The sequence below is a fragment of the Prosopis cineraria genome, unplaced genomic scaffold, assembly GCF_029017545.1.
Source record: "Prosopis cineraria cultivar Desert tree isolate PC_DT_omini unplaced genomic scaffold, ASM2901754v1 PC6, whole genome shotgun sequence".
NCBI classification, from domain to species: domain Eukaryota; kingdom Viridiplantae; phylum Streptophyta; class Magnoliopsida; order Fabales; family Fabaceae; genus Prosopis; species Prosopis cineraria.
Window position 1 is genome coordinate 33,173,813 of NW_026555337.1, and position 13,388 is coordinate 33,187,200.

Below are 13,388 nucleotides of genomic sequence, written 5' to 3' on the forward strand. Positions count from 1 at the left end.
TGGCCATGCTCAATCTAATGCATTGATTACACGAAATTTAAGGTCTATGTAGACAAGCCATTTGTCAACTGAGGGGCACACCCATTAAACGGCCATCTTCAGGGGCACACCCTCTTTTTTTTTTCCTTTCTCAATTTTTCCTATTCATCAAATTTATTATTAAAATAAAATTTATTTAATAAAATATAATTAATGGTGATTAGTGAGAAATGAAAGGAAAAGAAAGAAAAAAAGTGAAGAGACCCTCCTCTCTTTATTTTCATATCCAATACATTCTTACAAATTTTAGGTGAAACATTGGGTAAGATCGGACCAGGGGTCTCTTCCTTTCTTTTCCTCCTTTCCCTCCACTTCCCCCATCTTCACCATTCAAATTTTTTTATTAAATAATTTTTTTAAATAAAAAAATTAATAAATGGTGGAGATGGGGGAAGTGGAGAGACCCCACTTCTGGGTAAGGTCCGCACAATGCTCCTTCTGGTTCTTTATTTTTATTCATAAAACAAAATTATAAATTTTAAGAAATATTTATCATATTTTTTCAAATTGTCCCCACAAAGTCAAGGTTTATTTTTATTAGATAAATTAATTTCATTAATTATAAGAATGATTTAATTCAAATTTTTTTAATTTCAAACATAATTATTGTATTTAACGAACTCTCTTAACAATATAATTTGTTATTTTCTCTTCTATTTGAAAACAAAAGAGTACATTTAAATATTATAACTCCATTGACAATTTAACAAAAAAAAATAACAAACATTTAATTATCATTTTCCTTTACTTAATAAATCTTATACTATTTAAATATGATGTGGGCAATTTCAAAGTAATTCACCCTAAAAATTTTAATACAAAATAATTACAATGGCAACTGAAATTATAGGAATCTTATCATTTCTGTTTCTCCCTCTTTATTTCTTTCTTCTCTTTTTACCCCTCCTCATACATCAGATATAAGTAAAGATTTAACAATCACCATGAAATACATAAGCACCGGTACATCAGGTTTTAGAGGTATTATGTCCGACCTCGTTTTAATCAAATCAAAAACACGTTTCAAGAAACACCACGGACAACGATGGCGATGAAGAAGAAGAAGAAGCAGGTGTAGTTTCAGCCAACGAATCTCTTGAGTTGCTTTTGAAGCTTTATTTTGCAAGTAAGCAGATCCTTAAGCTGTGACTTCATCATTTCCATGTCTTTCCTCATCGTCTGTATCTCCTGGCCGGCGGCATTCAACCATCCGTTCTCAAAATCTTTGCTTACTCTGATGATCGTCTGAGTGCCTGTTCTTCGGTAATTCTTCTTCGTCATTGATCTCGTCATGCTCACTTGCTCTAGAAGCACGAACCTCGTTGTCAGTTTCAAGGGCAACCTCTCATTCTTCATCACATGCTGGCGTGCTTCTTGTGATAAACTATGATACTCCAGAACTTTACACAACCTTGTTCTCTCTTCTTCTGTCAAATCTGGGTGTGCCTGTAAATTTCGGTAAACCCTCAGTTTAAACCCAAAAAAAAAAAAGGAAATTGAACGAGCATTCATTTATTTATACATTAAGGTGAGGGTATTCAAAACAATTCAATTCCAAACTGATTAAACTAAATCAAACCAAATCAAATCGACATGAATCCCTCAAAAATTAATTATAAATAAAGTTTGGTTTGGTTTTTCTTTTGACAAAATTATTCAATTCAACTTGGATTAGGTTTTTATCTATTAAAATTTGAACCAAATCTTATTATATTTATTTTATAATTTTTTTCTGTTTCCTCAGTTTAGTTATTTGTAAACCACGAATAAAAAATCTATTATGATTAACTAAATATTGTCTATAATAATTTTTAATAATTTTTTTAAAATTTACAATCAAATATTTTAAAGATAATATATTAGTTTTTAATAATTAAATGTGTCAATTAAGTGTTAAAAGTATATTATTTTGTTCTCAACAACTTTTTTTGGGAATTTTTGCAAATATAACCCATATTATAATATTAAACCAAACAAACATTTCAATATTTATTATATTTTATATTATAATCAATTTGTTATACTTATCAGTGATATATCATTGTACATCAATGATAAACTCTTTGTAAATTTTAAAATTTTTGATAATAAACCTCTTATTTATCAATAATAAACTTTTTGTATATCAATGTGAATCAATCATACTTTTAAATTTTTAAAAAATTTTATCCACATTTTCTAGACATAAAATTTTTTCTAACCAGTAAGCTAATTTATCCATTTTTTTTGGTAAAATAGTAATTAAAAATTAAAAATTATTGGTAAATACGTGCGTATATTTATTATAAAAAGTGTCTCACAAAAAAAATTTAAATCAAACTGAACCTTTCAGATTATTGAAAAAAAAAAAAAACTGAACAAGTTCCAAACTTTAGTTAATCGATTGGTTTTATCCGGATTAGTTTTTTCTCAAAACCTAAAGACTTAACTAAACCTAGATCCTTACCTTGAGGTATACGTCAATGGCTCTGTAGAGGCTGTCATCACAGTAACGAGCATTTTGAGGCAGAACTTCAACAATTGATTGGAAGCTTTCCACTGTGACATTCTCGTCCCTTGCAATTTGCGTTAGATACCCATCCACCAAGCTCCCAACAACATGAAATTTCGCTGCACTATCAGTAAACATGTAAGAAACATAAAATTGCAATACCCTGTGAACAACAGCCACATCATAGGTAGAATCATTGTCCCCTGCTTGATTCTTAACCAGGAGATCTTCAACACGACACTGCTCCAACATGAAAGCTATTCTTTTTTCAAGCATGTTCAACAATTCTGGGTTTATTTTCAGCATCACCCCTGCCTTGAGCAAGTGAAGCAAGAAACTGCAAGGGACTGAGTTTTCTTCAGCGGGAAGTATTTTGATCAAGCATTCAACTGTAACTCTGTGTAATTGGTGGGTTATGTGTTTGGGAGTCATCTTCTCTAGTCCTAACGTGACTTGGGAAAGCCACTTAGTGGTCCACTGTGCTATGCATGATCCAACTAGATCTGATTTCATTCCTCGTCTTTTAATAGACTGAATCACCTCAATGAAGTGATCTATTCGAAGGGATGATACATCTTCAAACCACCAAGTATCTGCACTGCTTTCATCTTCTGTGATTTTTTTGCTTGAGCATTGAAGAACTCTGCATGTTCAAAATCAAAACTGAATGCTTTTGGGTTAATGCAAGCCTTCCAAGCTATTGCTTCTGTGCAGCGTTTCACTATGTCTAATTCCTTGGCCCAAGAGGAAATGGGTTCGCTGCATTTAAGAATACGGAAGGTGTCTTTCCATGAAGATAACATGAGAAAGCTCAGAAAAGCGTCTGACTTGGAAATCAGATTTCCTTTTTCAAGGTCGTCACTCATTTCCAAGAAATGTGCAGCACAATTGAGTGAGGCGACATTGCTTGCTTTTATTTCAATTTTCCACCCATAACAGAACTTCACCACCAATTCAAAGGTTTTTGCTCCACCTGGAAGATTTTCTACTTGAATTTTGAGGATGTTATCGGCACTCTCTCTATTGCTACTCCTGTCAAAGACGAGCCTATTCAAATATTCACTTCTTGACACCATAGGAAGCTGGAAATCACAAAAGTCATGTGCAGTTAGAAGGGGAGGGGTTGAAAAGCTTCTTTCTCTGATATATTGAAGACAAATTTAAAAAGGATATTGATGAACAAAGTGAAATTAAAAGAAAGATGCAGTCTAAGGCCTCGTTTGATGCAAAGCATTGAATTTTATGGAATTGAGAATGGGATTAGGAGTGGGATTGGGTATGAGTTTAGGCGCCGGAAACCAGCAGTGGGGAACGACGATCTCGGCGGAGACGCGATCTTGAGCAAACGCAGCGATGCAACTCGAACTCGAACCAGATCTCGAGAAGTCGAAGTAAGTCGTGGTTTGAAGATATGTCGCCGCCGCTGAACCGAAGAAGACGAAGATGGAATTTGGACTCTGGAATTGCCGCCAACGCCGCTGACCTGGGTTCGAAGATGGAGACGAAGGAAACGGAGTTCGAGAAGGCTTGAACCTAGTGATGATCTGAACTAAACTAAAGAGGCGAATTCAAGGAGTGATTTAGTTTACTCCACCTTGTGCAAGTGAAAGCTGGAATCCCCAACTTGTATGATCAGATCAGGAGGCGAATTTGCCCGAGCAATCCTGTGTCAAACAGAGGGGTCATTCAGCAAACAGATACTTTTTTAGAGTGACATCGAAGAAAGGGAATTCCAATCGAAGAACAGATTAATTAAGAAACTTTTTTACCCATTTTTGGATGAGGGAGACAAGATTACCAGTTCTGGTTTCTTCGCTCAAAGGAATCAGCAACCATAGGGATATTGGCCGGTAAAATGACACATTGGTTACGCTTCCGACCAGATAATATCCCGCCAGTGAGATTCTCTCTGTCAAAACTTCTTCTTCCCACCATGATGGACTTAGCGTGCTTCATCTTTCTATTCCAAAAGCTTGAGTGATCATATCTTGTATATGCAGACTCATGCTCTGGGTTGCCCTGATCCTGATTGTAGGTAGTTATGTCATTAAAAGGTTGGTTACGTTTTGCTATCTGACTTCGCTATAACACGAAACATATAGGAAGCAAGAGCATCAGAGTCAACATCAATAGAATCTCGTCCACTAATTCCAGGAATACCATCTTCATTGGCGTCGCCCTCATCAATTACGACGGGTGACTCTGTGTTGTGCCACAAAAACACGTCCCAGATACAGAAACCAACTTGCGGCCTCATGACATCAAAAGGCTTTGTGCGTGTATTTAGTCTTCGGATTAAGACAAAGCAATTGCATTTTATGGCCTCAAAACGATTGGTATTAAAGTCATGACAAGAACGCGTCAAGTTTTGTAGGCGAAGAGCACATGATTAATGGGTTTATCCAATGTGATCCAAATAAGTTGAATGAAAAACTATGCCTAGAGCATATTTAGTGATCTAATTTTATATAAAATTTTAATTTAATTATTTAATTTAATTTTATATAATATCTTCTTAATCTTTTAATCTTAACATTATTTTTTTTAAATAATTATTTTTTGTATCAGTTATTGATATTTTAAAAAATTTAAACTTATTATATTAGAGAGATTATTTTGTCAATATTTAAAAGTTTGATATAAATATTTGTTGGAATGATACTAATAATATTAAAGTTAAAGGATTAAAAAAAAACTTTATAAAATTAAGATTATAAAATAAAATGTCATGTAAAATTAAAGGATTAAAAGTACATTTTAGTTAAAAAAACTATTGATTATTTATGGATCAAGAGTCATTTTTATTCCAAAATTATACATAAAAGTTCACAAATAACCTTAAACTTAATTATAAATTTATTTTATCCCTCACCCATTAACATTTTTAAAGTCATCACCCTATCTTTTGCATCGTCTGTTTTTTTCAGTCAATGGGCTCACATTTAAATTTTTTTTAATATTTTTATTATAAAATATTTCATAATAAGTCTCACCAATATTTTTATATTTTTTATAATATAAAAAATTCTTCTCCCACTCTCTTTCATTCTCTCTCTCTCACCCTCCCTCCACAGAGTACCCATTTGCATTTTGTCGTGCCCTCTTCAACGCCGACAGCAAGTTCCGCGGAGGCTTCCGAGCACACCAAAACTTCAAACTAGCCAATTTCCAAGCTTACTGCCATCTTTCTCCTCTCTCTCCCCTCCCCCCTCACATTCTCTCTCTCCTCTCTCCCCCCTCTATCCAAGCTATCGTAGTCACTGGTGAAACTAAGACCTAAAGTCAAAAGCTAGGTTGCATAGATATAAATATGAGTATTCAATATAATACAACATGATATGAGGAACATGATATGAGTGCGCGGTAAATTTTTAAAATTTTAGGATATGAGTACGAGAATATTTATAATATATTTTAACATTTTATAATATAAGTATAGATATTTTGATTTTTAAATAAAAATTTTTAAAAAATATAAGGATATTTTTAATAATTAAATAAAATATTAGGTATTTTTTAAATTTTGAGGTGATATAGTGAAAAAATTATTAAAAAAATTATAAAATAACTGTTAGAATATAGAATACTTATGGAGAAATATCCTGTAATATATACGGGTACGTTTAATTTTTAATTATATCCGTGCTAGGTCAAAAGTTGTGAGATAACTCAATTTAAAATTAATAATTTAAAAAATAATATAATATTTTTTAAAAACAATTACATTAGATAAAAAATATAATAACATAACTAAAATTACCCAAGCTATTGCAATAAGCTTGTCCTCTATGCCCATCACCTCCCTTAAACTCTCTTGCCATTCTTCTCCAGGGTGAATCTCCCATCGAAAACAACATCATCTTCTCACATGCACACGAGGATGAAGAAAGCTTGTCTTCCCTTGTGGCCTTCACTATGACACGTAAATTCGAACGCAAAGACTCCATGCTCTTCAGTGGTGCTCTTTTCTTCATCATTCTCCCCTTCCCACTTTCTCCCTTCTCCACGTGAAGGAACCCGCATGTATGCGCTGTTATTGGGCTTGTGTCCTTTGTGAAGAAGTGAAGCGTCTCTGTTCTCCCCTGTTATTTTTCTTTAGAAACAGAGAGGAGTTAAGGGTCATATCATTCACTTTGAACTGAGAAGGATCAAGAAGGAGTCGCCTGAGCTATTGTTGATGGGAAGATAGAGAACGAAGGAGGGAGAGGGAATGGACATGCACTCCTCATTGCTTCGCTCCAAACCCTTCGTGCCTTCCATGTGAGCAAGCTTGTGTAGAGATGGCCAACAATGAAGATCGGAGGAGGATGGGAGATGTTCGACTTGCTGGTCCTTTGAAACTCTACACAATCACTTTCTTTCTCCTCCACTCCTCGCTAAACCAGTTCTCTCTCTCTCTCTCTCGTGTTCACGGCCAACTCGACTTGCTGGTCCTTTAAAGCTCTGCATAAGCACTCAGCTTGTTGACTTCCTTGCCGGTTCCCAGAGAGCTCAGTTGCATCGATCACCAACTTACTTACCACATCGGCTTCATCTTCGTTTCGAGTGTCTAGCTATATATATGATGCACGACCTTGATTTAGATGGGGACAATCTTCTGAAGAAGAGAGGGAGGAGGGAGAGAGAGAGAGAAAAGGGGAGGAAAGAAAAAAAAAATTGAAAAAGACTGGTGGACCGACTTAAATGTCTTATAATAAAAAATATTAAAAAATTAAAAAATGAGCCTTACTAACAAAGAAAATGGTTGGGCGTTGAGTTTAAAAATGTTAACAATTAAGAAATAAAATAAACTTATAATTAAATTTAAGATCATCTATGAACTTTGTGTAAAATACAAGAATAAAAGTCACCCTTAATTCACTATTTATTTGGTGCTAACGCACAATTTCTTCTAGAGGATGGATGACTTACCGACAATCACTAACACGACATCCACATGTGAATGACTGATTTGGCATATTTTAGATAATCGGTCCTATAGGATACTGTAACACAATGATGCCCCCACTGAGTGTAATATAGGTCCACCTATGCTTACCAATTGACTGATCACCTTCTATTGTACTTATGTTGCAACAACCATGGCTGATGAAACACATAATGATACGAAGGAGGAGGCTCCTGAGTAAGTATTCTTCTTTCCCTTCTTAATTTTTTTTTTATTTTATTTTACAACGCTGTTCTGTTTTGTGTTTTGGTTGATTAGCTATACAGGAATTTTTTTTTTCTATGGTCTCTATGTTGCTATTTCTATGTTTCCATTCCCTGGCAATCCCATTCATCTGTTACCGCAATTAACTGTTTTGTCAGTTATGTTACCACAATTAACTGTTTTGTCAAAAAGCACTCCCATCTGAGAACTTAATTGATGAATGACAGATTGCCCCATTTGATCCTACTAAGAAGAAGAAAAAGAAGAAAATTATAATTATAGATCTTGCTGATCATTAAGTGAACAACTTGGCTGAGAAGTTAGAAAATCTGTCTGGTATCTAATTTAAACTAAAAAAATTTTATTACTGTTGCTGATGTTGTCATTTGATATATCTATGTTTGTGAATATGCATGGTTCATTCTCATTTTTGTAGTTTCGGATGGGGTTGAGACTACATTTACTGGCTTAAAAAAGAAGAAGAAAAAGGCCATTAAGTCATTCAGAATTTATATTGAATGATTTTTACACAATCTATGCAGCAGCCATTAGAAATATGTAAATTATATGGGAGCAATATGGTGCTTGTTTTTTTGTGGCAGGTTGAAACCCGTAACTTTACTGATGAGGGTGGAGATGCAAATGAAGATTTAGATGGTAAACGGTTGTCTTATTTTACTGTTGTGCATTAAACTGAACTTAATGACTGTATGTTTGTTATACTCTTGATGTCGAGTGAAGTTAGCCAAGTGAGCGATGAGCATCTAATAATTTTTCTTGGCTTATTTTACTCTGGAGAGGATGAAGGAAAAGAACATGCCTTGGCCCCTTGTTATCCTTGGGAAGGTAGTGATTGTGATTATCAATATGAGGAGGTATATTCTATTTTACATGCCTTCTGCAATTATTAGCCTCTCCTTGTCTCTGTCATGGGTAAATTTTATGTAATTACTTAATCAATTGGTCCCTTGAAAAATCCAGGATTCTGAGCTCTTATATATGAGTCCGTGTTACTGTCTAAGGCCTTTGAACGGACTTATATTTTAGAAGCTTCTTCTTGATTGTGGATTTATAATGACTTGTGAGAATTCTTGAAATGGAAGCACATTAATTATATACTTCTTGTTGTGCTTTGTGGGTACTTCAGCTTTGATAAACTTTTGCATTCAAGGGTGCTTTATCTTTGTTGGAGCAACCCTTTTTGTGCGGCCCTTTGCTTGTTTTTGGCAGACAAAATGGAATAGAAATTAGAATATAGAAGTAGTAATGGCAATTAACCCTTGTTTACCTATTTTAAATTTTAAAATAATGATAAAAATGGATGGATAGAACCTGTTAAAATAGTGATTGTGATTACATGAGTAGAATAAACATCGTGGAATAAAGGAAAGCAAAGGAAATCCCTTTGCTTTCATCATAACTAATGTAGGTTTCTCCAATTAATAACCATCTGGTATGCCTGGCTTGGATGTTTTCTGAACTACTTTATCTTTGATTTCTTTCCATTTCATATCTTTTCCTTAGTTAATATATCCTTTGGGTTGTAAGTTTTGTGAAGTTATCTTGAATTTATCAATAGGGTTATATTAGAGATCAACTTAGTTATAACATGAAAATGTTGATTTGGCTTAGATGATTCGTTTGTAGACTGTTGAGGGAAAGTGTTTTATTCCTTTACTCTTTTGTGTTTCATATCAGTTGTTAGAGGAAGCTTGGTTCAGTTGTCACCGGTGTTAATTGTTGACGCGTCATCATATTATAATAATAGACTTAGAAGTTTGATTTTCTATTTCGTGATGTTTCTCTCTGCAGCTTCTTGGGAAGATGATTAACATTCTACGTGAGAATAATCTAGTACTGGTTGGGGATCGTCAGAGAACAGTCACGAGGCCTTGATAAGAAATATGGAAAATGCTGCTTTAGAAGAAAATGATTGTAGCTGTGTTACTTTCAATTACTTTTGTTTTATCAGTTTCCTTTTCAGCAATCAGAAATATTTTACAATTTTATTTTTAGCAAGTGGATAGAGGTGTCCTCATGGAGAAGGAATCCTCGTGCCTATAAAAAGATTGCTGAAATGTATTTGAGGAAGATTTTGATGAATGAATTCATTTGAGATATTCTGAAAACTCTCTCCCTCTCGCCTGCGTCCTCTCCCTCTCAGTTCCTCCTCCCTCTTTGTTCTATGCTTCCTCCTATCGTCCCTCTCTCTGTATTCTGTCTCTCTCTCCCTCCCTGTTCTTGTTCTCTCACTCTGTTTCTGCTGTACCTCCAGTTCAAATCAGTTTGAGCGTGTGTGTGTGTGTGTGTCTGTTTTACATCAGGCCTCCTCAAGTTCTTCTTGAGGGCACAAAAAAAAACTGTTTTGTGAAGTTTATGAACTTATGCAAAACGTATATTGATCTTTTCTCTATCGTTCTCTATAAATATTTGATAAAAGCACATCTTTTTTATATGAGATGAGAATCTGAAGCAAAATTTCTCTGCTTGACTTATTAGATACAGTGTATAGTTTCTCTTACAGCCTTCAAATTTTAAACAATGGTTGCATTTTTTGGTTTTCCCTGTTATTTGTTAAGATAATTTGGTAAGTTGATGGAATATAATATCTTTCTTTCTTGCTTCATTTACCTTGTTTTCTTGAGTTCTGTTTAATCTTTATTTCTTGTGTAGTGACTGGTTGTGGCGGGGCTGTCTTGTGTTTTTCTTTTAATTGGATGTGGTTTCTTAAACTAATGCATGTAATGAGGGGTGGCATCAGCCTTTTATATTTGTGGGCCCTTCAATGAGAACGTTAGAGATGACTTGTTAATGCTTGCAAAATGGAGTTTGAAGAAGTTTTCAATACTACCAACTTCATCATCTGATGTGGAATGAGAGAAAAGAGAGGGAATAGAGAACAGAGAGCAAGAGGGAAAGGAAACTCAATTCGTTATCCAAGCCTAATTACAATTAGCCGGGCCATTGATATATATATATATATATATATATATTTATAGTCACTGTCATTAATATCCCTAACGGCTAATAAATACTAAACCCCAACTACCCTTAACTAACTCCCTTTTCTTATTACAATTACATAATCTTTCACTGGAAGTCTGAATGAAATATTGTTGGTTCTATTGAGTTCATAAGAATAATTATCTTTCTTTGCTTTTTCTGCTAGCTGAACGCCTCTTCCTGTTAGGTGTATGTGCAATGCCCTTCATATACATTGAGTCATACGTTTTGACATTGCTGTGAAAACTGATTTTTTCATTTCACGTATTTCGTTGTTTTGCTTGCTGAACTGGGTACCAGTGGCTCACTAGATGGAGAGCAGAGATTGGTTGTGCAGGGAACATTTGCACCAAAGAACTTTGAAGGAATTTTGCTGTGATACATCAGTATGTGTTTATTTTTAATGTTTGATATTTCATGGAGATTCTTTTGTATGTAATAAATGCAAAATTGCATACGTTTCTGCAACCTTGTGTGATTGCTAGAATGTTCCTGAAATGAGCATAGAAATTCTCTTATGGGTTAAATATTGTGTTGTAGGTGCGTGTGTCCTTAGCAGCAATTTTGTAAATAAACCTGGAGTTTGTGCTTGCATTTCTGTTCAGTCTTCTTTATGGGATAGAATGATGAGGCGCCCCCTTGTTCCTTCTTTATCTTGTTTATTGCGTTGATGTGTATCTCTGATCATTTTGAGACTAAAGCTGATTGATATTTCTTTATCTCTCAGATGAACAAGTCATTTGCTTTGGATGCAAGAATCCACACACTACTTTCAAAGGTAAATCTTCTTGCATGTGCCCTCTCCTCTCCCCAATCACTTCTTGTCCTAGATAATTTTCAAGCTTATTATAGATTACTCACCAATAAGATCCTTATATTATTAGTAGAATTTAATTTCACAATTTTGTGAATTATGGATGAAACTCTAACCAACTGGATCAACATTTGTTGGTGATAAAGCCTGTGGGTGAGTCAAACTTATTTACACTGAGTTTAAAATACCCTAACATTTAAAAAAAAATCATATAACTAAGTCCAACCCTAACATCTCTAGTTTAAATGAGTTGGCCCTAATACCTGAATTATTAAATACTATTTTATTTATTTTTTATTTTTAATCTAATTTTAATTTTTATTTTAAAAAATCAATTTTTTAATTTTATATTATTTATTAATAATAAAAATAGAATTCAAGTATTTGGGTTAAATTCATTCAGCTTTGCCTGGATTTTTTTTAAGTTTATTCAGGCGGCCCAAATAAATCCGGAATAAAAAAAATATTATAAACTACCAAGTTCAATCTAAAATTTTTCGCACTTATTTGGATTGATTTATTAGGCTTAAGCCAAATTATTGCCTCTAGCTGGTGAGTCACTATAGTTTCTATTGATAACGTTTATGAAAGGTTTTGGCTTTCCATCATGTGGATTGTATTTTGACCAATTCATGCGATTATACGTGATCTTTTGGGTAATCCTTTTTCCTTGGAATGCAGAGACATGATTCAGTCATGTGCTTGCCATATTTATATATAAAGATGGGTTGAAGAAATGGATCTTGAGTTGAAAAATGAGTTACCTTCGTATCTCTTCGAGTTTTGGTCCGTGTAGGAACCATATCTTCGTGCTCTGTTTCCATTAGAGTAAATTGCCCTATTTTTCAAGCCTACAGCATTTCTAAATTCTATCACACCCGATCTCAATCTTATTTATTCCCAGTATTTTTTATTTTCATTCATAGATTTATCAATTTTGCCTGGAAAATGTAATCTGCTGTGAAGCTGATGATTGAAGACAGTGATGATGGGAGCCATACCATAATTTAGATCATACTAAGCAGTGATGGGAGATTGGGAGTGGACGCAATGGAGTGATTGTGGACAAAAAGAAAAATTTGCACTTTGTCATGCAATTCATATATTTGTACATAACCAATCTATTAGGGGGAAAAAATGAGCCCCAAAATATATATATATATATATATATATACACAATGCATAAGGTGAGAAGGAAATAATGCGTCTAAAATTAATGAAGACAGTATTTTATTTTTTATTTTTTTTCCAACGCAACACTACATGTATTATACACTCTTTTGTTTTTGAATGTAAGGGGAAAATGTCAATGTTTGACTATTTTGTTGGTGTTGGAAATACTGATTCTCCAACATGTCAACTGTTGGAATTGACATTGAGGGGGAAAAAATGCAAGGGAAAAGTAATTAATTCACACAATTTAAAAAAATTAGTTAAATATAATAATTATATTTGAAAATATAAAAACTGGATTAAAATGTCGTTCGTATTAATGTTTTGTCTCATGAATGAAAGTTCTGATTTTATCAAGACAATTTAGGAAACTGATAGATGTTTATTGGAATGTGTAATTTTACTTATAAAAAATTAAAATATCATGTGCTAATTTCCTTTATGTTAAAAAATGGAGGAAGTGTGTGTGTATTTCTTTTCATCCTCTCAACTTCAATATCCCATACTTTCTCTGACGCTTTAAATAAACAAAAGAAATAGAGATCTCATGGTTCACCTTGATGACAAACTTCTGGCTCTTAGAAAAGGTGAGGAAATTTATGTTGGAGGATTATCGTTCAAGTTCAACTGTCCATATCACACAGTTCATTCGTTAAGCACCTAGGCCTTGAGCTCATGTTATGTTTTAATCCATCAGAAACGAGGTTTTACAATTG

General features: G+C 33.8%; 1 protein-coding gene and 1 pseudogene across 1 annotated transcript; one reads left to right on the forward strand and one right to left on the reverse strand.

Moving 5' to 3' along the window:
* Positions 1-865: 865 nt before the first annotated feature.
* On the reverse strand, positions 866-4,753 carry LOC129313803 (root phototropism protein 3-like). The gene is made up of 5 exons (XM_054957208.1): positions 4,329-4,753; positions 4,125-4,194; positions 3,195-3,612; positions 2,486-3,138; positions 866-1,485 (listed from the first exon to the last, which is right to left on the reverse strand). The coding sequence occupies exons 1-5, from the start codon at positions 4,484-4,486 to the stop codon at positions 1,120-1,122; spliced, it is 1,665 nt and encodes a 554-aa protein (XP_054813183.1). The 5' UTR covers positions 4,487-4,753; the 3' UTR covers positions 866-1,119.
* Positions 4,754-6,810: 2,057 nt separating this feature from the next.
* Positions 6,811-12,188, forward strand: LOC129314089 (eukaryotic translation initiation factor 2 subunit beta-like; annotated as a pseudogene).
* The last annotated feature ends 1,200 nt before the right edge of the window (positions 12,189-13,388 follow it).

Bases quoted from the DNA above. Each gene is read 5' to 3' on its own strand.
- LOC129313803 (XM_054957208.1), bottom strand. From the start codon at position 4,486: ATGAAGCACGCTAAGTCCATCATGGTGGGAAGAAGAAGTTTTGACAGA. The intron at 3,139-3,194 runs GTTTTGATTTTG...AAATCACAGAAG, and splicing joins CATTAACCCAAAAGCATTCA to ATGAAAGCAGTGCAGATACT. The intron at 1,486-2,485 runs GTAAGGATCTAG...CGAAATTTACAG, and splicing joins CCATTGACGTATACCTCAAG to GCACACCCAGATTTGACAGA.